The sequence below is a fragment of the Neoarius graeffei genome, chromosome 7 (genome assembly GCF_027579695.1).
Source record: "Neoarius graeffei isolate fNeoGra1 chromosome 7, fNeoGra1.pri, whole genome shotgun sequence".
Classification (NCBI taxonomy): Eukaryota; Metazoa; Chordata; class Actinopteri; order Siluriformes; family Ariidae; genus Neoarius; species Neoarius graeffei.
This window is the reverse complement of record NC_083575.1, coordinates 18,320,193-18,346,252: the sequence shown is the minus strand read 5'-3', so window position 1 is coordinate 18,346,252 and position 26,060 is coordinate 18,320,193. Positions and strand designations below refer to the sequence as shown.

General features: G+C 44.2%; 1 protein-coding gene across 3 annotated transcripts in view; it reads right to left on the bottom strand.

Moving 5' to 3' along the window:
* Positions 1 to 26,060, bottom strand: part of itga9 (integrin, alpha 9) — a 259,270-nt gene that overhangs the window by 147,592 nt on the left and 85,618 nt on the right. For all 3 annotated transcript variants that reach the window (XM_060925348.1, XM_060925349.1, XM_060925350.1), the window contains 7 exons: positions 16,948 to 17,077; positions 16,765 to 16,850; positions 16,582 to 16,644; positions 11,586 to 11,723; positions 11,246 to 11,351; positions 1,832 to 1,926; positions 1,471 to 1,561 (listed from right to left, as the gene is read on the bottom strand). In XM_060925348.1, the coding sequence (XP_060781331.1) occupies positions 1,471 to 1,561; positions 1,832 to 1,926; positions 11,246 to 11,351; positions 11,586 to 11,723; positions 16,582 to 16,644; positions 16,765 to 16,850; positions 16,948 to 17,077 (709 nt within the window). The remainder of the gene's footprint in view (positions 1 to 1,470; positions 1,562 to 1,831; positions 1,927 to 11,245; positions 11,352 to 11,585; positions 11,724 to 16,581; positions 16,645 to 16,764; positions 16,851 to 16,947; positions 17,078 to 26,060) is intronic.

Sequence of the window (26,060 nt, the reverse complement as noted above, 5' to 3'; positions counted from 1 at the left end):
CACATGCCTTCATGGTTGTGAAGGATGAATTTATCTGGCGCTTGACCCATGGCAATTTTCAACACGATGAAACTTTTCAGGGATGGAAGCCACGCCATCCCGGTTGTCAAGTTAGCTCCCTGACTCTCATGTATTCTGACGCAAGGGCTCAGAATGCATGCCAGTTGACCCTGGAAGGCTCAAAATCATTTACCGGCATCTACCGTGAAGTGATTCTGGCTATGTGATACCTTCGCTTTAGGATCTTATCTTGTTGAAAGGACCACTTCCGGTTCAACTTCAACTTTTGAACAGATGGCCTCATATCTTCAAGCACTGTTTCATATGGTTCAGAATTCACAGATGAATCAATGAATGCAAGCATCCTAGTCCCTGAGGCAGTAAAACAACTCCAAACCATAACATTTCCACTATCATGCTTCACAGTTGGTATGAGGTCCTTCTCCTGAAAAGCCATCTTTGGTCTGCACCACACATGTGTATTCTTACTGTGGCCAAACAACTTTTACCTTTGATTTGTCTGTCAGAGCACATTATTCCAAAAAGCCTGGTATTTTATCTTTAACTTTCCTTTTGTACAGCAAAAGCTTTTTCCTAGTACGCTTCCCATGTAGGTCAAATTTGTCCAATTTCTTTCTGATTGGAGATGTATGCACTTTCACACCAACAGTTGCAAGTGTTACTTGCAGAACAGTAATGAAATTTTGGGGTTCTTGGAGACTTCTTTTAGCATCAAACAGTCTACTCTTTGGCTGAATTTGCTGGGGCAGCCAGTCCTAGACAAATTGGCAGTTGTTTGAAATTTCCACCCCTTGTAGATGATTTTCCTTACAGTGGAATGATTTATTTCTAATGATTTAGAAATCATTTTAAATCCCTTGCCAGATTCATAAGCATCCACAACCTTTTTTCAGAGGTCCTTAGAGAGTTCTTTAGATCTTGATATGATGACACCACACACTTCAATAGCAAAGAGAACACCAGATCCTAGATGTCAGGTTTAAATAAGACACATTCCACCTACAGAAGGTTCTAATCAATGGCACTGAATCTGGAAAACCAGATTCTAATTTTATGGACTTGAAAGTATGATACTTACTTTTTTGACTGATTTTTTATTTAAATTATGAAAATTACTACAAAATGTCAACTTTGTGTGTTGTTTGTTGGAGGACATTATCTGTAGGCACTGTATCAAACAGCGTGATACATTTGCTTGTTTAAATATGTTAAGAAAAATCTACAATTTCCATGGAATGTACTTATTTTTTCACATTACTGTATATAGCAATAGGAAATGGTGACAACATATCATTTAACCTAAAAATATCTCATTAGTCAAAAATATGTATTTCAGTGTCAGTTAATACAAGTGGGTTTTTTTTCCTGGTATATGTTCTGGTTTATTGTGTTGTTATGAACTAATTTTAAACATTAGTTATGTTTAGTAGAACTTATGTTTAGCCAAACCTGGATATCCGTTTCCGTCCATGTCCACGTTGCCAGATATTGACTGGCCAAACATTTGGATGGTTGGATTGATGCTTCGTCCAGAGAACCTCTACAAACACAGAAGAAAAGGTACTACTTTTCAGTATATGTCTAGCAATAACATGGTGAGAGATGGTATGAGTCGTGTTCTTTGCGAATGGCTTGTAAACTTCTCATTAAAGCTACTAAAGAAAACTGCCATATTCTACATATAGATTATTGAATAATTAATTTTTCTGCTAAATGACAAATGAAGATAGCCAATATGAATGTTGATTTCCTTATCAAGAGAACTATTAACAGATTCACTCTTTATTAATTGTAGAGTCGTGAAAGTTACCATTGAGTACTTGTTGACTAATGCTTTAGCATCACCATGATAGATGTAAACTGCACCCCCAAAGTCATCTTCTTTGGGAGCTCCTATTGCCACATCTGCAAAACATGCAGATGTGAGTGAGAACAGAGGAGGAAATAAACACAGGGAAGAAGTGTGCGTGCATGTGTGTGTGTGTGTGTGTGAGAGAGAATGTGAGCAAGAGAACGTTTACAGCTGTAAAACGCGGTTTGCTTTAAGGTCCACTCTATTATAAGTCACTTAGTGGGTGATTAAGTACTGTGCCTGTGTAACTCAATAACACTTCATTAGAGATGAAGAATGTTGCACAAAACAAACAGATAATTTAAAATTATAGCAAACCTTTCAGCCACAACAGTATACAGTGGTGCTTGAAAGTTTGTGAACCCATTAGAATTTTCTATATTTCTGCATAAATATGACCTAAAACATCATCAGATTTTCACACAAGTCCTAAAAGTAGATAAAGAGAACCCAGTTAAACAAATGAGACAAAAATATTATACCTGGTCATTTATTTATTGAAGAAAATGATCCAATATTACATACGGTATCTGTGAGTGGCAAAAGTATGTGAACCTCTAGGATTAGCAGTTAATTTGAAGGTGAAATTGGAGTCTGGTGTTTTCAATCAATGGGATGACAATCAGGCGTGAGTGGGCACCCTGTTTTATTTAAAGAACAGGGATCTATCAAAGTCTGATCTTCACAACACGTTTGTGGAAGTGTATCATGGCATGAAGAAAGGAGATTTCTGAGGATCTCAGAAAAAGCGTTGTTGATGCTCATCAGGCTGGAAAAGGTTACAAAACCATCTCTAAAGAGTTTGGACTCCACCAATCCACAATCACACAGATTGTGTACAAATGGAGGAAAGTCAAGACCACTGACTACGTTTACATGCACATCCAAATCGAGCTGCTGTCGGTAATTGAGCTGAAGGTCCCAGCAGGGTGCCAGAGAAATCCAATCGTACATGCACACAACTGAAATCGGGCTATTGTGTGAGGTGCATTGTGCACCCGAGCCACAGGTGGCGCAACACGCCCCATAGTGTTGGTACACTTCCGGTTGTCGTCATGAAGAAGAGCTATTCAAGAGTGTAAACAAAGTTATCAGTTCCGTGTTCTCCATTGCGCGTTTTTCTCCCGTCCATGAATTTTAATATATTCAACTCCTTAAGCTGAATGAGCATGAACTCTGTATCCTCATTGCTCCAGAAGTGCACGTTTCTGCTTGCCTGTGGCAGTGGGGGCGTGGTCAAGCGCCGGTCTGTGACAGGAGGGCGGAGTCAGGGAAGGTGAGTGGCAGAATCACTACACCTGACGGTAATTAACCTGTGTTTGTGTGTCTTCCCAGTAACCGCGCCCTATTTAAGGAGGCAGAGGGAGAGCAGAGGGGACAGCTCATCCCGGGACTAGAACACAGCGCGCGCGTGTGTGTTTTTCTCTCAAGAGTAAAAGTAGGCTGTTAAACTGAAAAGTCTGACAATAAAAAGCCTATTAGTACCAGAAGCTTTGTCCTGCCGTCCTCTGTGCTCCACCCACACTTCAGAGAGCTGTACATCGCCATTTTCTCTTCTTCGTTTGTTCCTCCTGACCTCTTCTGCTGCTCGCTACTACTGTTGTCATGCCGACCGAGGCTGTTGTGTGTCCCGCTTATGGTCTCGTCACTCGTCACTTCCGGAAGTAGCTTGACAACTAGCTCGATAGGGTATACATGCACAAAGTAGCTCGGCAGAAATCGCATAAACTAGGTCGTTGTAGCGAGAATCGCGTGTGGGTGGAGCACAGAGGACGGCAGGACAGAGTAAAATTCAATCACTCTTTTTATTTGCTCTTTTCAGACGCATACACCACTCTCTCAGCCACGCACACAGGCGCGCACACACACACAAGTCGTCTGGCTGGGGAGAGAGCTCCCTTCCGCTCTCCCTCTCCCTCCTTAAGTAGAGGGCGGTTTACTGGGGAAAACACACACAAACACAGGTTAATTACCCTCAGGTGTAGCGATTCTGCCACTTACCTTCCCCGACTCCGCCCTCCTGTCACAGACCGGCGCTTGACCACGCCCCCGCTGCCACATACCCCCACCGCCCGACTCAGGCCGGGCGCCCGTCCGGCCCGCAGCCGACTCCCCCCCCCCCCCCCCCCCTTGACGGGAGAGGAAGTCCGCCACGACCATCTGCGCCCCCGGCCTGTGGACCACCTTGAAGTTGAAGGGTTGGAGTGCCAGATACCAACGGGTGATCCGCGCGTTGGCATCCTTCATGCGGTGGAGCCACTGGAGGGGCGCGTGGTCCGAACAGAGGGTGAAAGAGCGCCCCAGCAGGTAGTAACGGAGGGCGAGGACCGCCCACTTGATCGCCAGGCACTCCTTCTCTATGGTGCTGTAGCGCCCCTCACGCACTGACAGCTTCCGACTAATGTACAGGATGGGGCGATCCTCCCCCTCCACCTGCTGGGACAAAATGGCCCCCAGCCCTCTGTCCGACGCATCCGTCTGCAACATAAAAGGGAGAGAGAAGTCAGGGGAGTGTAAAAGTGGCCCCCCACACAGTGCAGCCTTTACCTCAGAGAAAGCCCGCTGGCACTGCTCCGTCCACTGGACCGGATCTGGCGCCCCCTTTTTAGTGAGGTCAGTCAGCGGGCTGGTGACGTCCGAATAATTAGGTATAAACCTACGATAGTAGCCAGCCAGCCCCAGGAACTGTCTCACCCCCTTTTTGGTCTTGGGCCTCGGGCAGGCCGCAATCGCTGCTGTCTTATTAATTTGGGGACGCACCTGCCCGTTACCCAAGCGGAAGCCCAGATACCGTACTTCCACCCGCCCAATTGCACACTTCTTCAGGTTGGCAGTGAGCCCCGCCCGCATCAGCGACCTAAGGACGGCCCTCAGGTGTTGCAGGTGCCGCTGCCAGTCATTACTATAAATAATGATGTCGTCAAGGTAAGCGGCCGCGTAGGTGGCGTGGGGCCGGAGGACCCGGTCCATCAGCCGCTGAAACGTAGCGGGCGCCGCAAACAGCCCAAACGGAAGTGTGACGAACTGGTGTAAGCCGAACGGTGTGGAAAAGGCCATTTTTTCCCGGGATAATGGAGTCAAGGGGATCTCCCTTCGTCAAATCCAGTGTCGAGTAAAAGCGAGCCGTGCCTAGTCGATCGAGCAGCTCATCAATACGAGGCATTGGGTACGCGTCGAATTTAGACACCGCGTTGACTTTTCTATAGTCCACACAGAACCGGACCGAGCCGTCGGCCTTAGGAACCAAGACCACCGGGCTGCTCCAGTCACTGTGGGACTCCTCGACGATGCCCATTTCGAGCATGGCCTGAAGTTCTTCCCGAACCACCTTTTTTTTGTGTTCGGGTAATGTATAAGGACGGCTACGCACTACCACCCCCGGGGGCGTCTCTATGTGGTGTTCTATGAGGTTAGTGCGACCGGGCAGGGGCGAGAACACATCCGAAAACTCGGCCTGCAACTGGGCGACCTCCGTGAGTTGGGTTGGGGAGAGGTGGTCTCCGCAGGGGACCGGAGAGGTACGAGATGCCAATGTCCCTTTTTGGACCTCCGGCCCCAGCTCCGCCTTCTCCGGAACTACCGACACCAACGCCACGGGGACCTCCTCATTCCAGAGTTTTAGCAGATTGAGGTGGTAGATCTGTAGCGCCCCCTCCCTGTCCGTTCGCCTAACCTCATAGTCGACGTCCCCGACTCGCCGTGTGACCTCAAAGGGTCCTTGCCACTTGGCGATTAATTTGGAGCTCGAGGTGGGCAACAGGACGAGTACCTTATCTCCCGGAGTGAACTCTCTAAGGCGCGTGCCCTTGTTGTACAGGCGGGTTTGCCATTCCTGGGCCTGCCGCAAATTCTCCTGAGTTAGGTGGGTGAGCATGTGGAGTTTTGCGCGCAGATCCATAACATACTGAATCTCGTTTTTGCTCTGTGAAGGTCCCCCCTCCCAATTTTCCGGCAGTACATCTAAGATGCCGCGCGGCTTACGCCCGTATAATAATTCAAATGGGGAGAACCCCGTGGAGGCTTGGGGGACCTCTCGCACTGCAAACAGCAAGGGTTCGAGCCACTTATCCCAGTTACGTGCGTCCTCACTTACGAATTTTTTGATAATATTCTTGAGGGTGCGATTGAACCATTCAACTAAACCGTCCGTCTGTGGGTGATAAACGCTGGTGCGGATCGGCTTAATACCCAGTAGCCCATACAGTTCGCTCAGTGTTCGTGACATAAACGAGGTGCCTTGGTCAGTCAGAATCTCTTTCGGGATTCCAACCCGGGAGATGACGTGGAAGAGGGCCTCTGCAATACTGCGTGCTGAGATATTGCGAAGAGGCACCGCTTCCGGGTATCGCGTTGCCTTGTCCACCAGAACCAATATAAAGCGGTACCCTCGTGTTGACCGATCTAATGGCCCGACGAGATCCATCCCAATTCTTTCGAACGGGGTCTCGATTAATGGTAGGGGGCGCAAGGGCGCTTTTGGAATGGCCGCTGGATTTACTAACTGGCATTCGCGGCACGCCGTACACCACTTACGGACGTCGCCGCGAATCCCCGGGCCAATAGAATCGGGCCATTATCCGGGCGAGTGTCTTATCCTGCCCGAGGTGTCCAGCCATGGGATTAAAGTGAGCCGCCTGGAATACCAATTCCCGGCGGCTCTTTGGAATTAACAACTGGGTGACTCGCTCTTTCGTCTGAGTGTCCTGTGTCACTCGGTATAACCTATCCTTCAAAATGGAAAAATAGGGGAAGGACGGGGTGGCGTTCGGCTGGAGCGTTTGACCATCGATTACTCTCACTTGGTCAAACGCGTGTCGCAGAGTCTCATCTCACGATTGTTCCAGTGGGAAATCCGCGAGGGATTCCCCAATAGAAAGAGGAGGGGCCGGGGGCTCCTCACTCTGTCGCGGAGATGACGTAGACGGCTCTGCGACCGCAGCTCCAGCCAAAGCGACACCGGGACCCTCCCCTATCAACCGGCAGGACCCACTCTTTACTAGGCGTGCCATCAAACCCCGAAATCCTGGCCAATCAGTCCCCAAGATCAAAGAGTGGGTAAGGCGAGGATTAACCGCCGCCTTCACTATTGATTTTTCCCCTCTGAAATGTATGTGGACTGACACCAACGGGTAGCTGTGAATATCCCCGTGCACACACAACACCTTCACCCCTTGTGCTCCCCCCAATGCCTCGTCTTGCACCAGGCTTTGGCGGATCGAGGTCTGATTGCAGCCTGAATCCACCAACGCCTGATATGTAGCCCCTTGTACACTTACCGGTATGCGATACGCTCTGGCCCGATCGAGGGCAGCCTCTGGTGTGTCAGGGATCCGCACCACCGCCCCCACCTCCATCGCGGCACACTGTTGCTGCAGGTGGCCCGGTTCCCCGCAGCGCCAGCAAACCGGCCCGGGCCTTCCCTCTGCAGCTGTGTTCTGAGGCTCACTCACCTGAGGGGGGGGAGAGACAGACACAGAAGGGAGAAACGGGAGGGCACCACGGGTGCGGCGGGCCGGCTGGGGTGGAGCCGGCTCCCGCCTCCGTGGTGGGGGAATGGGGCGAGGACGGGACACGGGAGGAGGGGGGGGGAGAAAGAGAGAGAGAAGAAGAAAGAGAAGACGATGTCGTTGGTTGTCCTGCCGCCGGAACAGCCGCCAGATGATCCTCCGCCAGTCCTACGGCCTGATCCAGCGACGCCGGGCGGTGGCACTGGACCCACTCCGCGGTTCCGGCTGGTAAGCGGGCGATGAACTGTTCCAGCGCCACCTGGTCGATGATTCCCTCGGCGTCGCGATCTTCGGCCCTCAGCCACCGCCAGCAGGCGTCCCGGAGCTGCTGGCCAAACGCGAACGGGCTGCCGCCTTCCTCCATCCGCAGCGCGCGGAAGCGCTGGCGCTGCTGCTCCGGCGTGCGCCCCACGCGCTGGAGGAAAGCCCGGCGAAGGTCGGCGTAGGCCAGCCGGCGATCGGCGGGGCGCTGTAGTGCGGCTAGCTGCGCCTCTCCCATCAGGAGGGGGAGGAGGCGCGCCGTGCACTGCTCCATCGGCCACCCCGAGGCTTCGGCGACCTGCTCGAACAACGTGATGAAAGCCTCGGGGTCGTCCTGCGGGCCCATCTTGGTTAAGGTGAGGGGAGACGGCCCCGCGGCCGGGGCGCTGGTGGACCCCGCCGACACGAGGAGACGCCGGAACGCCTCTCGATCTTCCTGCTGAGCCAGCACCAGGGCTTCGAAGCGGCGCTCCTGCTCCTTCCGGAGCGTGACGAGTGCCTGGTGCTGGCTCTGCTGAGCCGTGGTGAGGGCGTGGACCAAGTCCGCGAACGGGGAGGATTCCATGGGGATGCAGGACTGATGCTCCACCTTTCCCGGGTTTCGGCACCACTGTAGCGATTCTGCCACTTACCTTCCCCGACTCCGCCCTCCTGTCACAGACCGGCGCTTGACCACGCCCCCGCTGCCACAGTCGTATAGCTTGATTCCGAGAAATCAAGTTCGGTTCAATTTCAGCCGAATTAAGGTGTATACATGGCATTTTGAACTTCGATTTCAGTCGAGCAACGGCAGAAATTCGATTCTCTCTATGTGCATGTAAACGTAGTGACTGTTACCCTCCCCAGGAGTGGTCGTCCAACAAAGATCACTCTAAGAGCAAGGCATGTAATAGTTGGCGAGGTCACAAAGGACCCCAGGGTAACTCCTAAGCAACTGAAGGCCTCTCTCACATTGGCTAATGTTCATGAGTCCACCATCAGGAGAACACTGAACAACAATGGTGTGCATGGCAGGGTTGCAAGGAGAAAGCCACTGCTCTCCAAAAAGAACATTGCTGCTCATCTGCAGTTTGCTAAAGATCACGTGGACAAGCCAGAAGGCTATTGGAATGTTTGGAATGTTGTGCTCTTAGGGTCGTTGTCTTGCTGCATGACCCACCTTCTCCTGAGATTCAGTTCATGGACAGATGTCCTGACATTTTCCTTTAGAATTCGCTGGTATAATTCAGAATTCATTGTTCCATCAATGATGGTAAGCCGTCCTGGAAATGTTTTGTGGATGGATGAGACCGAAATAGAACTTTTTGGTTTAAATGAGAAATGTTATGTTTGGAGAAAGGAAAACCCTGCATTCCAGCATAAGAACCTTATCCCATCTGTGAAACATGGTGGTGGTAGTATCATGGTTTGGGCCTGTTTTGATGCATCTGGGCCAGGACGGCTTACCATCATTGATGGAACAATTAATTCTGAATTATACCAGCACATTCTAAAGGAAAATGTCAGGACATCTGTCTCAAGAGAAGGTGGGTCATGCAGCAAGACAACGACCCTAAGAACACAAGTCGTTCTACCAAAGAGTGGTTAAAGAAGGATAAAGTTAATGTTTTGGAATGGCCAAGTCAAAGTCCTGACCTTAAGCCAAATGAAATGTTGTGGAAGGACCTGAAGCGAGCAGTTCATGTGAGGAAATCCACCAACATCCCAGAGTTGAAGCTGTTCTGTATGGAGGAATGGGTTAAAATTCCTCCAAGCCATAACTGCAACTAAACGTTTCCTCCAACAGTTACTGGAAACATTTAGTTGCAGTTATTGCTGCACAAGGGGGTCACACCAGATACTGAAAGCAAAGGTTCACATACTTTTGCCACTCACCGATATGTAATATTGGATCATTTTCCTCAATAAATAAATGACCAAGTATAATATTTTTGTCTCATTTGTTTAATTTGGTTCTCTTTATCTACGTTTAGGACTTGTGTGAAAATCTGATGATGTTTTAGGTCATATTTATGTAGAAATAAAGAACATTTTAAAGGAATCACAAACTTTCAAGCACCATTGTACACTAAAAAAATGCACAGCTGTTTTAGAAGTTGCAGAAGTCCCAGAACTGCAAATTATACAAAAAGAGAATATATCATTTATTCAGCCAGGTTGAAAGGTATCAGAAATGATACCTACAGATGATAAATATATTAATTTTTTTGTTGTTGCTTTTTTTTTCCCATTTTTAGCAGCCATAATGCCTTCACTATCAGATCAAGGGGTGTGGCAGGGGAGTCCAGCATGGTATGATGGTGATCTTGTTCAGCAACACCTGATCACCAGGATTAGAAGGTGTGTTAGAGCAGGGAAATTAACTGTGCTTGACCTGAGATGGGGAACCCTGCCTTATGAGATACTTTCACCAAGTAAATTTGGAGTGGTCTCCCAAACAAACAGAAAAATACATCTAATCTGATGCTGCCAGAAGCCAGTGCATTTTGTCTCATCTCATCTCATTATCTCTAGCCACTTTATCCTGTTCTACAGGGTCGCAGGCAAGCTGGAGCCTATCCCAGCTGACTATGGGCGCAAGGCGGGGTACACCCTGGACAAGTCACCAGGTCATCACAGGGCTGACACACAGACACAGACAACCATTCACACTCACACCTACGGTCAATTTAGATTCACCAGTTAACCTAACCTGCATGTCTTTGTACTATGGGGGAAACCGGAGCACCCGGAGGAAACCCACGAGGACACGGGGAGAACATGCAAACTCTGCACAGAAAGGCCCTCGCTGGCCACGGGGCTCGAACCCGGACCTTCTTGCTGTGAGGCGACAGCGCTAACCACTACACCACCGTGCCGCCCCCCAGTGCGTTTTGTGTTTTCAGCAAATTTAAAAAAAAAGGAATTTTCAGGAAATGTGTAAGGCCTCAAAACTGAACCACACTATGAAATCTGTTTACAGAAACAGTTTGACTGAAAGACACAGAGCCAGGAAACTAAAAGGCTATATATAAGATATCATGGTGGGATTTGGGGCGGATAAAGCATTTAACAAATATACAGTACAAATATCAAACATGCTGCATGTTTGCATGCAGCATGTTAACAAATATCCTGATTAAGAATGATTGGTTTTTTTATCTTTATAATTAAAGTTCTGGCACACATGCTGTCTCTCACAGTTCCAGGATCCCAAGTTTGACCTTGAGTAACCTGATACTGTCTGTCTGTCCATGTTTTCATGGATTTCCTGCCACCTCCCAAACACATGCCAATAGGTAGATTTGCTATGCTAAACTGCACCTAGATGTGAATGAGAGGATGAACGTGTACACACATGATGCTCTGTGATGGACTGGTGCCCCATCAGGTGTACACGTGTCACAGCCAGTGTTTCTGGGATAGACTCCAGATTCACCATGACAGTGACCAGGATAAAGTACTTACTGAAAATGAAATAATGAATGATAGAATGAATGAAAGTTCTCAACTAGAACTGTATTTATTGTCTATTAGAGATTTATAACTGCTTTTTCAAAACACATAATGAAAAATCAGACTTACAAGAGAGTAGCTTAAACTAACTCAGTGTGCACAATCTGACCTTGGTACCCGTCATCATCGATATCCCCAATAGCACTGATACACTCTCCGAAATGAGCATTGTATGCATTGTCCCCATTCAAAAGCATCACCTCCTCCATCACCCCCTGCACATTTAGCAAAATTCTTCGTTATTTTGAAGATCATACACAAACAAATAGAATTTTAACATTTATATAAGGCGAGATTATCTTGCATACAATTAGAAGAACACAAAAAAACACAAGTTTAATTAACAACATCTGAGAGTGCTACAAAGGCAGCTTAATACTGTTTAGCAGTGCTTTAAACAGTGTATATATTGTTTATAATAATGTCACCTTTGGAAGAAATGAACTCACATTGCCCCTGCTGATGTAAACAGACACCTGGCCTTCATCCCGAACCTCACTGAACATTGGTGCCCCGACCAGCAGGTCTGAGAGTCCATCTGCGTTCAGGTCAACTGCACACAGTGAGGAGCCAAAGTAAGAGCCCATCTGAAACCAAGCCAAGGCACAGAGCAAGACAGTTCTTATTAGAACTCCATGGAAGTATCAAGTGAACCTTAATACATTCTGCATTAGTAAACTTAAAATACTGTACTAAAGTACAATATCATAATGCCTTCTGAAAGCACAAGCATGCATTTTCTTTATATATCCAAACTAAGATAACAAAAGCAGTTCAATTACTTTAAGACATCCTGCACATTCAGGAAAAAAGTATTTAAGTAAAAGTATATGGAATGTGTCAGAATCATACTCAGTTAACAGTGACAATATCCAGCCAAAACTGTACTCGATGTACACTAACTTTAAATGTACTTAAGTGTGAAAGTGTAAAAATGGATGAAATTAAGCTGTCATCTTTTCATGTGAAAAGTAACTTTTATTGCTCATCTAAAACTGTTAGAAGCTTACAATGTCTTGCAAAAATATTCATCCCTGTTGGTGTTTGTCCTGTTTTGTCGCATTAAAAGCTGGAATTAAAATGGATTTTTGGAGGGTTGGCACCATTTGATTTATACAACATGCCTACCACTTTAAAGGTGCAAAATGTTTTATTGTGACACAAACAATAATTAAGATGAAAAAAAAAACCCAGAAATCTGGAGTGTGCATAGGGATTCACCCACTTTCATATGAAACCCCTAAATAAGAGCTGGTCCAACCAATTAACTCCATAAGTCACATAATTAGTTGATTAAGATCCATCTGTGTGCAATCAAAGTGCCAAATGATCCGTCACATGATGTCTGTATAAATTAACATGTTATGGAAGGACCCTGACTCTGCAACACTACTAAGCACGCAACATGAAAACCAAGGAGCACTCCAAACATGTCAGAGACAAAGTTGTGAAGAAGTATAGTTCAGGGTTGGGTTATAAAAAATATCCCAAATTTGAATATCCCAAGAAGCACATTTAAATCCATTATAGCAAAATGGACAGAATATGGCACCACTACAAACCTGACAAGAGAAGGCCGCTCACCAAAACTCACAGACCAGGCAAGGAGGGCATTAATCAGAGGTGCAACAAACACACCAAGGGAACACTGAAGGAGCTGCAAAGATCCACAGCAGAGATGGGAGTACAGTGGTGCTTGAAAGTTTGTGAACCCTTTAGAATTTTCTATATTTCTGCATAAATATGACCGAAAACATTATCAGATTTTCACACAAGTCCTAAAAGTAGATAAAGAGAACCACATTAAACAAATGAGACAAAAATATTATACTTGGTCATTTATTTATCGAGGAAAATGATCCAATATTATATATCTGTGAATGGCAAAAGTATGTGAACCTTTGCTTTCAGTATCTGGTGTGACCCCCTTGTGCAGCAATAACTGCAACTAAACAATTCCGGTAACTGTTGATCAGTCCTGCACACCGGCTTGGAGGAATTTTAGCCCATTCCTCCGTACAGAACAGCTTCAACTCTGGGATGTTGGTGGGTTTCCTCACATGAACTGCTTGCTTCAGGTCCTTCCACAACATTTCGATTGGATTAAGGTCAGGACTTTGACTTGGCCATTCCAAAGCATTAACTTATTCTTCTTTAACCATTCTTTGGTAGAACGACTTATGTGCTTAGGGTCGTTGTCTTGCTGCATGACCCACCTTCTCTTGAGATTCAGTTCATGGACAGATGTCCTGACATTTCCTTTAGAATTCACTGGTATAATTCAGAATTTATTGTTCCATCAATGATGGTAAGCCGTTCTGACCCAGATGCAGCAAAACAGGCCCAAACCATGATACTACAACCACCATGTTTCACAGATGGGATAAGGTTCTTATGCTGGAATGCAGGGTTTTCCTTTCTCCAAACATAACGCTTCTCATTGAAACCAAAAAGTTCTATTTTGGTCTCATCCATCCACAAAACATTTTTCCAATAGCCTTCTGGCTTGTCCACGTGATCTTTAACAAACAGCAGACGAGCAGCAATGTTCTTTTTGGAGAGCAGTGGCTTTCTCCTTGTAGCCCTGCCATGCACACCATTGTTGTTCAGTGTTCTCCTGATGGTGGACTCATGAACATTAGCCAATGTGAGAGAGGCCTTCAGTTGCTTAGAAGTTACCCTGAAGTCCTTTGTGACCTCGCTGACTATTATACGCCTTGCTTTTGGAGTGATCTTTGTTGGACGACCACTCCTGGGGAGGGTAAAAATGGTCTTGAATTTCCTCCATTTGTACACAATCTGTCTGACTGTGGATTGGTGGAGTCCAAACTCTTTAGAGATGATTTTGTAACCTTTTCCAGCCTGATGAGCATCAACAACACTTTTTCTGAGGTCCTCAGAAATCTCCTTTCTTCATGCCATGATACACTTCCACAAACATGTGTTGTGAAGATCAGACTTTGATAGATCCCTGTTCTTTAAATAAAACAGGGTGCCCATTCACACCTGATTGTCATCCCATTGATTGAAAACACCTGACTCTAATTTCACCTTCAAATTAACTGCTAATCCTAGAGGTTCACATACTTTTGCCACTCACAGATATATAATATTGGATCATTTTCCTCAATAAATAAATGACCAAGTATAATATTTTTGTATCATTTGTTTAATTGGGTTCTCTTTATCTACTTTTAGGACTTGTGTGAAAATCTGATGATGTTTTAGGTCATATTTATGCAGAAATATAGAAAATTCTAAAGGGTTCACAAACTTTCAAGCACCACTGTATCTGTCCACAGGACCACTTTAAGCCATATGCTCCACAGAGCAGGACTTTATGGAAAAGTGGCCAGGAAAAAAACAACAACAACAAGAAATCACATTTGGAGTTTGCCCAACAGCATGTGCCAGACTCCCCAAACACATAGAAGAAGATTCTCTAGTCAAATGAGATTAAATTGAACTTTTTGGCGATCATGGGAAATGCCATGTGTGGCGCAAACCCAACACCCTGAGCACACCATTCCTACAGTGAAACATGGTGGTGACAGCATCATGCTGTGGGGATGTTTTTCATCTGCAGGGACAGGAAAGCTGGCCAGGACAGAAGGAAAGATGGATGGCACTAAATACAGGGCAATTCTGGAGGAAAACCTGTTTGAGTTGGCCAGGACGAAGGTTCACGTTCCAGCAGGACAATGACCCTAAACATACTGCTAAAGCTACACTAGAGTGCTTTAAAGGGAAACATTTAAATGTCTTGGAATGGCCTAATCAAAGTCCAGACCTTAATCCAATTGAGAATCTGTGGCATAACTTGAAGATTGCTGTACACCAACACAACCCATCTAACTTGAAGGAGTTGCAGCATTTTTTCCTTGAGGAATGGGCAAAAATCCCAGTGGCTAGATGTGCTAAGCTAATAGAGGCATACCCCAAGAGACTTGCAGCTGTAACTGCAGCAAAAGGTGGCTTTACAAAGTATTCACTTTGGAGGGGTGAATACCTATGCACACTCCAGATTTCTGTTTTTTCATCTTAATTATTATTTGTGTCACAATAAAAAACAATTTTCACCTTTAAAGTGGTCAGCATGTTAGTTTTTTTTTTCTTTTTTTATCAGACATCTAGTTTTTGGATTTGTTTACCTGACATGTTTCGACGTACGACTGTCGTCTTCTTCAGAGTGTCACCGGAAGTGTCAGAGTGTCTGAGGAAGACGACAGTCGTACGTCGAAACATGTCAGGTAAACAAACCCAAAAACTAGATGTCTGATAAAAAAAGAAAAAAAAAACTAACTATATTTAATATAAGACATAATGAACGTAATCGAAATATATGGTCAGCATGTTGTGTAAATCAGATGGTGCTAATCCCCCCAAAAAATCCATTTTAATTCTAGCTTGTAATGCGACAAAACAGGACAAACACAAAGAGGGATGAATACTTTTGCAAGACACTGTATTTCTGTTTGAAAGCAACTACACCATTTTACCTGCAAACATCATTCAACCTTAGTATGTTTACTTTTCATATGCATGACACTGTGTATTTTGCTAATTAATTCATCAGAAATTAAAAAAAAAATTAAACTATCGATATGAACAATTAGCTAGAATTTGACTTTCTAAGTATATTAGCTACTGGAATTGATGCTAGTCTAAACTGGCATCAGTAAAACAAACACATGCATGCATACATACATACATACATACATACATACATACATACAAACCAAAACAAACAAAACAGGATAACTTGGTTAAATATAGTCAGGTTATGTTATCAAATTTCCTAAATTTACATTTTCTCAAATTAGATAGAGTTCATGTCTTCTCTGGAGGCAAAGGAGACACCTCATTTTATATGAGTCTTTCTTTACTCTGGCATACTGAAATATTTTACTGAGGTAGGGCCAGGGATGCTTATCCACAAATTCAATCGAGCCTGGTGGCTTATCCATATTCAAATGCACACTGATAGCTATAGCACTAAATACATTGTGCAATATGATGATGAATTGGCATGATTCTGGTACTTTGAAGGATTCAATAAAAATATAAGGAATAAATGTAACCTTTTTTTCTTGAAAATATAATTAAGGTATTTAATTGAAGTAAAATGTATTCAACTTAATATAAATAAATACAGGTACTTAATTTAAAAAATACTCAAAGAATAAATATGTCAAAAATCATCCTTAAGTATCATAACAAATTACAATTACACGAGTATGTCCCATCCCTGTGCATATTACAAATGTGACTCAGACTGAAATTTCTTTCAGGTAATTTTTTCCTTGCGTTTGATCTTCAGACTACATTTTTCATAAACACTGTGGTATAAATATGACCGCTCAAGCTAACATTTGTGCTATAGCAAACATGGCTGCTTACATAAAATAAGAAAACAGTTTGTAGCAGAGTCTGTATTATACCAACCATTTTCCCTGAGGCTTGAAAGACCTTTACAAGAGAGACGCTGTCAATCCGGAAGACGTAAACCTACAACAAATGAGGGCATCAAAGTGTCAGACTGAACAAGAGAAATGTTTCCATTAATGCAGTGCATGTTTGCTATCGACTTAAAACTTCAGACATGAAGAAGAAACAGATTCCAATTACTTTTCCACCACCACCATCCCGAGGTGCACCAGCAGCAATATCGATGGAAGTAGGTGATGAGAAGTGACCAGCTGTCACTGCATCGCCTGAGTACAAAGCAAACACAAGCTTTAATTACAGTTCTTACAGATTCAAAGTGGGCAAATTCACTTGTTTTTATGATTAAAAAAAGTTAATACTCACCCAGGTAACTGTATCTTTGAGAACTCAGCTGATTTTTGTTGAGGCTGTATTGAGTATTGGAGGTGATATTGAACACTTTCACTGTTCCAGTCCAGTAGTATGATCCAGGTGCTCCCATGACCACCAGCTCCTGGAACATGCAAAACAAACAAATAATAATGAGCAAACGTAGTTTTAACAGAATGCAGTTTTCACTAAGAAACATCTGGAACATCACAAATATCTTTTGCTGGTCTCCATTTTCTCCCTAATATACTGAGGACTTCGCCTCACTGAAACTAGACAGTTGAAAATTGGAAAAAAGACCGGGTGATGTTTTCCAATCTTCAACTCTCCAGTTTCGGTGAGCCTGTGCGTGCTGTAGCCTCAGATTCCGGTTCTTGGCTCATGAGTGGAACCTGAGGTGCTCTTCTGCTGTTGTAGCCCATCTGCCTCACAGTTCAACATGTGCATTCTGAGATGGTTTTCTGCTCACCATGTTTATAAAAGTGGTTATTTGAGTTAAATTAGTCTTACTCTCAGCCACTGAACCAATATGACTATTCTCTTTTGACCTCTCTCATCAGCAAGGTGCACTTATTTTGCTGTGTGCAGAAATCCCAGGAGATCAGCAATTTCCAAAATACTCAAACTAGCCTTTCTTGCACAACCAACCATGACACAGTCAAAGTCGATGAAATTACATTTTTCCCCATTCACAATATAAACTTAAAATAAAAGAGAGGTAGACACAAGTGTGTGTTCTGTTTTGGTTTCATGAAAAAAAAAGCTGCTGCCATTTGAACTTGTAAATTTGTGGCAAATACTGAATATAAAACCATATTTAGCACAAGAAGTTCTCAATATTTTTAGACTTTTCCTGAAAGTGACATAAATGGGCATCCACATTGAACTCTTAGTGAAAAAGGAGTACAGCCTGCTCTGGGGGCACAAGGGTGTGTTGTCCGTGCCCCCCCAAAAAAAAGCCACCAATATTAGTAGATTTCTAGACATTGTAATACAGCATGCAATTGTTACTAAAATGAATCTAATACTATGCATACCTTGGCTGAGCATCTGTGTCCCCTCATATACCTATACCCAGTTGTGGGGAGGTTGTGGAGTAGTAATTAGTGATGGGCTATTTAACTAATTAACCTTATGTAACCACCCATTGTTTTATCCCACAGTGCTGCAACTGGGATGCAGCCAGTAAGCAGAAAGTAACAGTCAGATTGCCATTATAATCAGGGTGAAAAAGAGCACAGGGCTATTCACATTCTGCTGTTTTTTCCCCTCAAAATTACTGTGGTCTTACTCCACTGAGAACACATGATGATTCTATGAGTAATGAGCGCATCATTATTATAAGAGCCACTTGGCAATTTAAAACACAGGCAAAATATGGGACTGAGGATTTATTAACATTGTGTGTTGTATCTGATGCAACAAATGATTAATCATTCTTTTTTTTTTTGTCCGAGAAGAAAACACACACACACACACACACACACAGAGCAATTGTTGTGGAGGTCAGTCTTGCCAATCCAGCATCAGTATCCAAATGAGTGACAGATTTCTTACGTTAGCCATCTGGTATAGATGCTTAAATCTTGATGGTTAGTCAAGATGTTAGTACAAGGTCAACTGACAATAAGGTCCAACAAAGACACATCAGTTAAAGCCCATGTTTACATTAGACCGTATCAGCAGATCATCAGATTAACGTTTTTAAAACAATTAGTGTGCACACAGCAACACCAATACACGATTTGCGTGCACACAGCAATACCAATACACGGATACGCTCGGCTCCGCAGGCATCCTGCGCTCCAAATCACTCCGCCCTGAACAGCGAGTGCCCTCTGGAGGGTGCGCACTCCGGCCTTGCGCAGCTCACAGAGCACGCGAGTGAAGTGAACAAGCTGTGATTCGGGACTGAGCCGCTGTGTGTGTGATCCCAGCGCATATCACTTACCACTTGCAAGTGGAAGGATGGCAAGCCTAAAGACAATCATAACTACACAATGGGCAGTATTTGCATCAGTATTTGCAGTATTTTCATACTTTTATACTCTTTAATGAAAGGTGATACAAGGCGGAAGTCCGCGCCGTTTTTCAGCAGTCGCGTCACATGACCAACGCCAGCGAATCAGGAAGGTGGATGTCACAGTGACGTTGTCCAATGAGACACCAGCTAGAGCTCAGCACAGCGTATCCGCGTATTCTGAATGTTTACACAGCACCGGAGCTGACACGATCTGGATTGAATACGTGGACGCTGGCGGATTCCCGTTTCCCGGCGTTTCCAGGCGGTTTAATGTAAACGGACAGTGCATCCGCGAAGAAAACGAGACAGATACGGTCTAATGTAAACGTAGCCAAAGACACAAACAGCAGACACTGGAGGAATGTGATTGCTCTGGGTTAAGACTTTCACACATGGCACAAATTTTTTATCTTCACAAGTGAAAATATTTTGAATATAGTCAAATCAATCAATCCATACATTATTTATACAACTTATCCGTCAGGGTCATGGGGGAAGCTGGAGCCAATCCCAGCTGACTTCAGGTGAAAGGTCGGGTACACCCTTGGCAGATCAACAATCTCTTGCAAGGCTAACAAATAAATGAACAACCATTCACACTCACACTCATGAGCAATTTAGGCTACATCCACACGACAACGGCAACAAGATGTTATTTAAAAATATATCACGTCCAAATGGGCAACGATCAGTAAAATATCAGGTCCATATGGCAACGCAACGCTTGCTGAAAACGATGCAATACACATGCCACACCTCTAGGGGCGCTGTAAGATGGTCCCTTCGGAGACACCAGAACAATAGAAGAAGTAAGGACGCATGCGCATAAACTATTATGCGCGAGACTTCATATTAGCCACAAAGTCAGGAAAATCTGTTCGTAAAATTACATTATAATGACCAAATACAATGAAAAGTATTTTTCCAGTCTCGCCTGTGAAAGGTAATCCCATGTGATCTCGTTTGGACGGCAAACCTGTTGGTACAGTTAAACACAGCTAATCTTTATTCTCCGCTTTGACCTCTCCAATATGGCGGCGAGGATGACGTATGATTCTACGCGGAAGGCGGAGTCTTTAATGGTCCGGAATAAATTGAATACTAGACGTTGATGGATTAATTTGTTGTTTCTCACCTGTGAAAGGTAATCCCATGTGATCTCGTTTGGACGGTAAACCTGTTGGTACAGTTAAAGGCAGCACATGAATCTTTATTCTCTGCTTTGACCTATCCAATATGGCAGCGAGGATGACGTATGATTCTACGCGGAAGGCGGCGTCTTTAATGGTCCGGAATAAATTGAATGTTACACGTTGATGGATTAATTTGCTCCTCTACGCCCTTTTTGAGGAATGTATTGTCGGACTTAAATCAACATCTGAAGAGGTGAGATCGCTCCTTTTTTTCCCTATTTTTGCTGGCGGGATTGACTCTGCCCTAAGGGCAGAGTCTCTCTCTCGCTCTCTCACTTTGCACCATTACACAATAAATATTCACAGTGAAAATATTTTGTAAGCGCGTTTCATGAACCAAGTTATAGGATTTGTTGACAACTCGCATCGCATCGCAATGAGAAGATCATTGGCACTACTGGTGTTAAGAATCAGACCATTTCATAAATGAATATTTTGCTGTAGAGCTGCAGTGTTTGTACAATTGCATGTTTTTGCTTCACTATTACTGTCACTATTCTGCTTCTTGCATTACTACTGTGAACTAACACTGAACATCTCATCTCATCTCATTATCTCCAGCCGCTTTATCCTTCTACAGGGTCGCAGGCAAGCTGGAGCCTATCCCAGCTGACTACGGGCGAAAGGCGGGGTACACCCTGGACAAGTCGCCAGGTCATCACAGGGCTGACACATAGACACAGACAACCATTCACACTCACATTCACACCTACGGTCAATTTAGAATCACCAGTTAACCTAACCTGCATGTCTTTGGACTGTGGGGGAAACCGGAGCACCCGGAGGAAACCCACGCGGACACAGGGAGAACATGCAAACTCCACACAGAAAGGCCCTCGCCGGCCCCGGGGCTCGAACCCAGGACCTTCTTGCTGTGAGGCGACAGCGCTAACCACTACACCACCGTGCCGCCCAACACTGAACATAATAATAATAATAATAACTAGACCGGACAATTCCCCAGGGGAAATTGTGAGAGGATGCAGTGCGCGAAGCAATTCGGTCACCCATGTTCGCTGGCTGTGAATGTGTGACCTGCTATGAAGCTACAATGCCATGATTTATGTGTCTGCTTGAGACAGCAGCCCCCCCCCCTCTCTGCTCCCTCACTGGCCCCAGTCGGCATGGCGATGGGCCTGAGCAGGAGCGCTAAGACCCACAAGATCTTGTCAGATTTCTGCTGTTTTTTGCTCAGGACGAATAACTCGAAAACGAAAGCAACTATTAACAAAATTCTTTCACAGTGAGCGCTAGAAGGGTCGCCTGAACACACAGATGTATTTTTTTGTCCCTAGTGTAAAAAATGAGGACGCTACAGCGAGTTAAAAGGCCGCTCACCTGTGCTCTCCTCACTTTGAGGCTTCTCATTCAAAAACTGTAAATCCTATCAGTTAGGTAAACACATTCACTACGTTTACATGCACATCCAAATCGAGCTACTGTCAGTAATCGAGCAAAGGGTCCCAGCAGGGGTGCCAGAGAAATCCAATCCTACATGCACAGTGTTTAAATCGAGCTATTGTTATGAGGTGCATTGTGCACCCGAGCCACAGGTGGCGCTACACGCCCCATCGTGTTGGTACACTTCCGGTTGTCGTCATGAAGAAGAGCTATTCAAGAGTATAAAAAAAGTGACTACAGGCGGAAATTAGCATGTACTGCTATAACCTGGGACAGACATCTGTCCTTACCACAAGGATAATGTTTAATTTGTGCACTGTCCCTTTTAAAAATAAAATAAACTCTAAACTCTAAGAAGAGTGTTTGTAGTTTGTATGTACGAACAGAAGTGTTCCTAATAAAGTGGGCGGCTAAGGTGAAGTGTCACGCCGACCGAGGCTGTTTTTTTTCACAAAAAAAAGAAATTCACAAAATTCTTTCACAGTCAGCGCTAGAAGGGTCTCCTGAATAAACTGATGTAATTTTTTGTCTGTAGTGTTAAAAATGAGGACACTAGAGCGAGTTAAAAATGAGTGACTTTTCTGTCACGTTTATAATGGGTGTCAATGAGCTAAGACACACAAGGTCTTGAGTTTTCTGCTGTTTTTTACGAAGGACCAGGCCTCGAACAATGACAAATAACTCGACAACGAAAGCAGCTATTCACAAAATTCTTTCACAGTGAGTGCTAGAAGGGTCTCCTGAATAGACTGATGTAATTTTTTTGTCTGTAGTGTTAAAAATGAGGACACTAGAGCGAGTTAAAAATGAGTGACTTTTCTGTCACGTTTATAATGGGTGTCAATGAGGCCTCTCGGCTGCAGTCTCCTGAGTTTGAGGCTTCTCATTCAAAAACTGTAAATCCTATCGTTTAGGTAGACACATTGTGTGAATCAGGACAAGTTTTACTACTACTTTTGAGAAAATCATGTCTGTAGAGTGAAATTTGTGGCTGAAAACACAGTTTAAGCGAGAAAGTTTGACCTTTTTTTTCAAGCTCACTGCACTCTAAGATAACAAGCTTCACTGGTGTGTAACGCAATAGACACCCATTCAAAAGCCGGATTTTCTCCCGGAACCCACATGGCGTTTGAGTCGGGACTGATCCGAAAGTGTATTCGGATCCCCAGATTTGAGTCGGGACTGATCCCCAGATTTTTTTTTTCCTCCATACATGAAGCCTACTCGCGACCCCCCTGGAGTACCTCCGCGCCCCACCAGGGGGGCGCGCCCCCCTGGTGGGGCGCGGAGGTACTCCAGGGGGGTCGCGAGTAGGCTTCATGTATGGAGGAAAAAAAAAATCTGGGGCTAACAGGCTATAGTAGCTAAGCAGATGCAACACATTTACCCATGTCAAAATGCAGGACATTGGACTATTACATACAAATCAATACTATTATAAAATCTATCATCAATCTATCATAAAATCTTGTGTGTGTGGCCGCATCAGTCGGGGGAACTGTGATATGTTCCCAAGCCTTGCAGACTTTATCAGTAATGCAGGCACTTCCCACGATTTCTCATCTGTCTTTCAAGCAGCGTCAGAGCACCTGTCGGTAATGAGAAAACAGTTTGCGGCATACTTCACAGAGGATTATCGCTCTTTTGCGTGGGTTCGAGATCCATTTGTGTGTACTGCTGACGAACTTCCAGTTGACATGCAGGAACAGCTTATTGAGCTGAAGAGTGACAGTAGACTTAAGGCAGTCTTCACCTCATGCCCTCTTTCGACATTCTGGGCAGCATTGATGCAGGAGTACCTGCAACTGTGTGACGTAGCCTTGAAACTGCTCATCCCATTCGCATCGACCTACTTGTGTGAGGCAGGATTTTCAAAAATGACTGCGCTCAAAACGAAATATCGCAATCGTGCGCAAATTGAGGATGACTTGAGACTGTGCTTGTCAAACATTTCGCCAAGAATCGAGGATCTTTGTAAGGCAAAGCAGGCTCAGGTCTCGCATTAACGCAAATGCAGATCACAAAGGCACAGTAAAAAGTAAAACCTAAATTCACGCCTGGTCCCAATTCCCAATGATATCAATAGCCAGCTAATGATAAGCCTAATAAAATACCTAATAAAAACACTAATAATAATAATAATAATAATAATAATGATGCCTATTAATAATAATAGCATAATAATAATAATAATATCAACAACCAAAAACAGCAATAATAATAATAATAATAATAATAATAATAATAATAATATGCCTAATAATAATAATAATGCCTGAAAGAACATAAGTCTTGTACTACTGCCAACAGCTTAGTAATGATAATAGGCCATAATAATAATAATAATAATAATAATAATAATAATGCCCGAAAGCAGATTAGAAATGTGGTGCTACTGCCAATTATAACAATAGCCTAATAATGATAATAGGCCTATGTATTTCTATGGAATGGATAATGCTACTACTGCTGCTACTGCTACTACTACTACTACTACTACTACTACTACTAATAATAATAATAATAATAATAATAATCTAGCCCAGGGCTATCTATCTATCTATCTATCTATCTATCTATCTATCTATCTATCTATCTATCGGTCAATATAAGGTGCTGTAGGTCGGGTGGCGTCACTGCGGGTGAGTGTGTTTGGGGGGGGGATGGGGGCGGGGCGAGAAGAGGGGCCCCCAACTGCAATGAACCAGCTTTGGTGGGGCCCAGGTTGCAAAAGGTTGAGAACCCCTGCTCTAAGATAACAAGCTTCACTGGTGTGTAACGCAATAGACACCCATTCAAAAGCCGGATTTTCTCCCGGAACCCACATGGCGTTTGAGTCGGGACTGATCCGAAAGTGTAGAACCTAGCAGAAAAGTTAAATGCCAGATCCACAGAGGAGAAGTTTTCCTACGTTTTAGAATTTGAATCACGTCTCTAGGTGAAAGCATGCCAGAGCAGCGGACGTTTGAAAAACGTTGAAAAAGTGCTTTTTTTCAATTAATTCCATAGAAATGAATGGGGGTTTTTTTCGACGATTTTTTCACGACTACGTCGCGAAAAAATCGTATTCTGTAGAGAAAAGTAATAGCATAGCGAGTCCGATCGAGCCGCACGATTTGATATATTGTTTGTCTGTGTGCGACGTACGGTTATTGAGTTATTCGAAATCAAAATTTGCATAGGAATAATAAATATAAGAAGAAGAAGAAACACGTAGAAGAACAATAGTTGCAGTGCTTTGCACTGCATCCTAATTGCAGTGCTTTGCACTGCATCCTAACTAGACCGGACAATTCCCCGGGGGAAATTGTGAGAGGATGCAGTGCGTGAAGCAATTCGGTCACGCATGTTCGCTGGCCGTGAATGTGTGACCTGCAATGATGTTTCAATGCAATGATTATGTGTGTGCTTGAGACAGCAGCTGTCATGAAGAAGAGCTATTCAAGAGTATAAACAAAGTGACTACAGGCGGAAATTAGCATGTACTGCTATAACCTGGGACAGACATCTGTCCTTACCACAAGGATAATGTTTAATTTGTGCACTGTCCCTTTTAAAAATAAAATAAACTCTAAACGCTAAGAAGTGTGTTTGTAGTTTGTATGTACGAACAGAAGTGTTCCTAATAAAGTGGGCGGCTAAGGTGAAGTGTCATGCCGACCGAGGCTGTCTTTTTTTTTCACAAAAAAAAAAATTCACAAAATTCTTTCACAGTGAGCGCTAGAAGGGTCTCCTGAATAGACTGATGTAATTTTTTGTCTGTAGTGTTAAAAATGAGAGACTTTTCTGTCACTTTTATAATGGGTGTCAATGAGCTAAGACACACAAGGTCTGGAGTTTTGTGCTGTTTTTCATGAAGGACCAGGCCTCGAACAATGACAAATAACTCGACAACGGAAGCAGCTATTCACAAAATTCTTTCACAGTGAGTGCTAGAAGGGTCTCCTGAATAAAATGATGTATTTTTTTTGTCTGTAGTGTTAAAAATAATGACACTAGAGCAAGTTAAAAATGAGTGACTTTTCTGTCCCGTTTATAATGGGTGTCAATGATGCCTCTCGGCTGCACTCTTCTCAGTTTGAGGCTTCTCATTCAAAAACTGTAAATCCTATCGTTTAGTTAGACACATTGTGTGAATCAGGACAAGTTTTCCTACTACTTTCGCGAAAAAATCGTATTCTGTAGAGAAAAGTAATAGCATAGCGAGTCAGATCGAGCCGCACATTTTGATATATTGTTTGTCTGTGTGCGACATATGGTTATTGAGTTATTCGAAATCGAAATTTGCGTAGGAGGAAGAAGAATACGTAGGAAGAAGAAGAAGAAGAAACACGTAGAAGAACAATAGTTGCAGTGCTTTGCACTGCAACCTATGGGCTCCCCTAGGGGAGCCCATAGGTTGCTGTGCTGCAGCACTGCATCCTAACTAGACCGGACAATTCCCCGGGGGAAATTGTGAGAGGATGCAGTGCGCGAAGCAATTCGGTCAC